The sequence below is a fragment of the Myotis brandtii genome, unplaced genomic scaffold (genome assembly GCF_000412655.1).
Source record: "Myotis brandtii unplaced genomic scaffold, ASM41265v1 scaffold105, whole genome shotgun sequence".
Classification (NCBI taxonomy): Eukaryota; Metazoa; Chordata; class Mammalia; order Chiroptera; family Vespertilionidae; genus Myotis; species Myotis brandtii.
This window is the reverse complement of record NW_005353538.1, coordinates 2,083,030-2,083,319: the sequence shown is the minus strand read 5'-3', so window position 1 is coordinate 2,083,319 and position 290 is coordinate 2,083,030. Positions and strand designations below refer to the sequence as shown.

The 290-nt window shown below is 68.3% G+C and overlaps 1 protein-coding gene across 8 annotated transcripts in view; it reads right to left on the bottom strand.

Moving 5' to 3' along the window:
- FXYD2 (FXYD domain containing ion transport regulator 2) overlaps nt 1-290 on the bottom strand; it is a 12,781-nt gene that overhangs the window by 3,746 nt on the left and 8,745 nt on the right. The window contains exon 1 of one of the 8 annotated variants that reach the window (XM_005856804.2): nt 38-284. The exons of the other annotated variants lie outside the window; for them this stretch is intronic. Coding sequence (XP_005856866.1) covers nt 38-95 — 58 coding nt within the window. The 5' untranslated portion in view covers nt 96-284. Of the gene's footprint in view, nt 1-37; nt 285-290 lie in introns of those variants that run through there. 8 annotated transcript variants of the gene reach the window in all.

The window sequence follows — 290 nt, the reverse complement described above, 5'->3', positions numbered from 1 at the left end:
CTCTGCTCTGAGCCCAGGCAGCCAGGAAACAACCAACCCGGACAGGCGCCCGTGCCCAGGCCACGCTGGCGCCCCCGGGGCCTGAGGCTCTGCATTGAAGCTGCGGTGAAGACAGGACCCTTTGACAAGCAAATTTCCTTCGCAGGAGGCTGGCCCGGGGAGGGCGGCACTGTGCTGGGCGACAGAGGTCAGGGAGGACGCGGGATCCGGCTCCCCCTCGGGACGGTCCCAGCGAGGCCACCTGCTGTCCCCACGCATCTGGTCCGCACACTCACCCTCAGCCTTGGGCA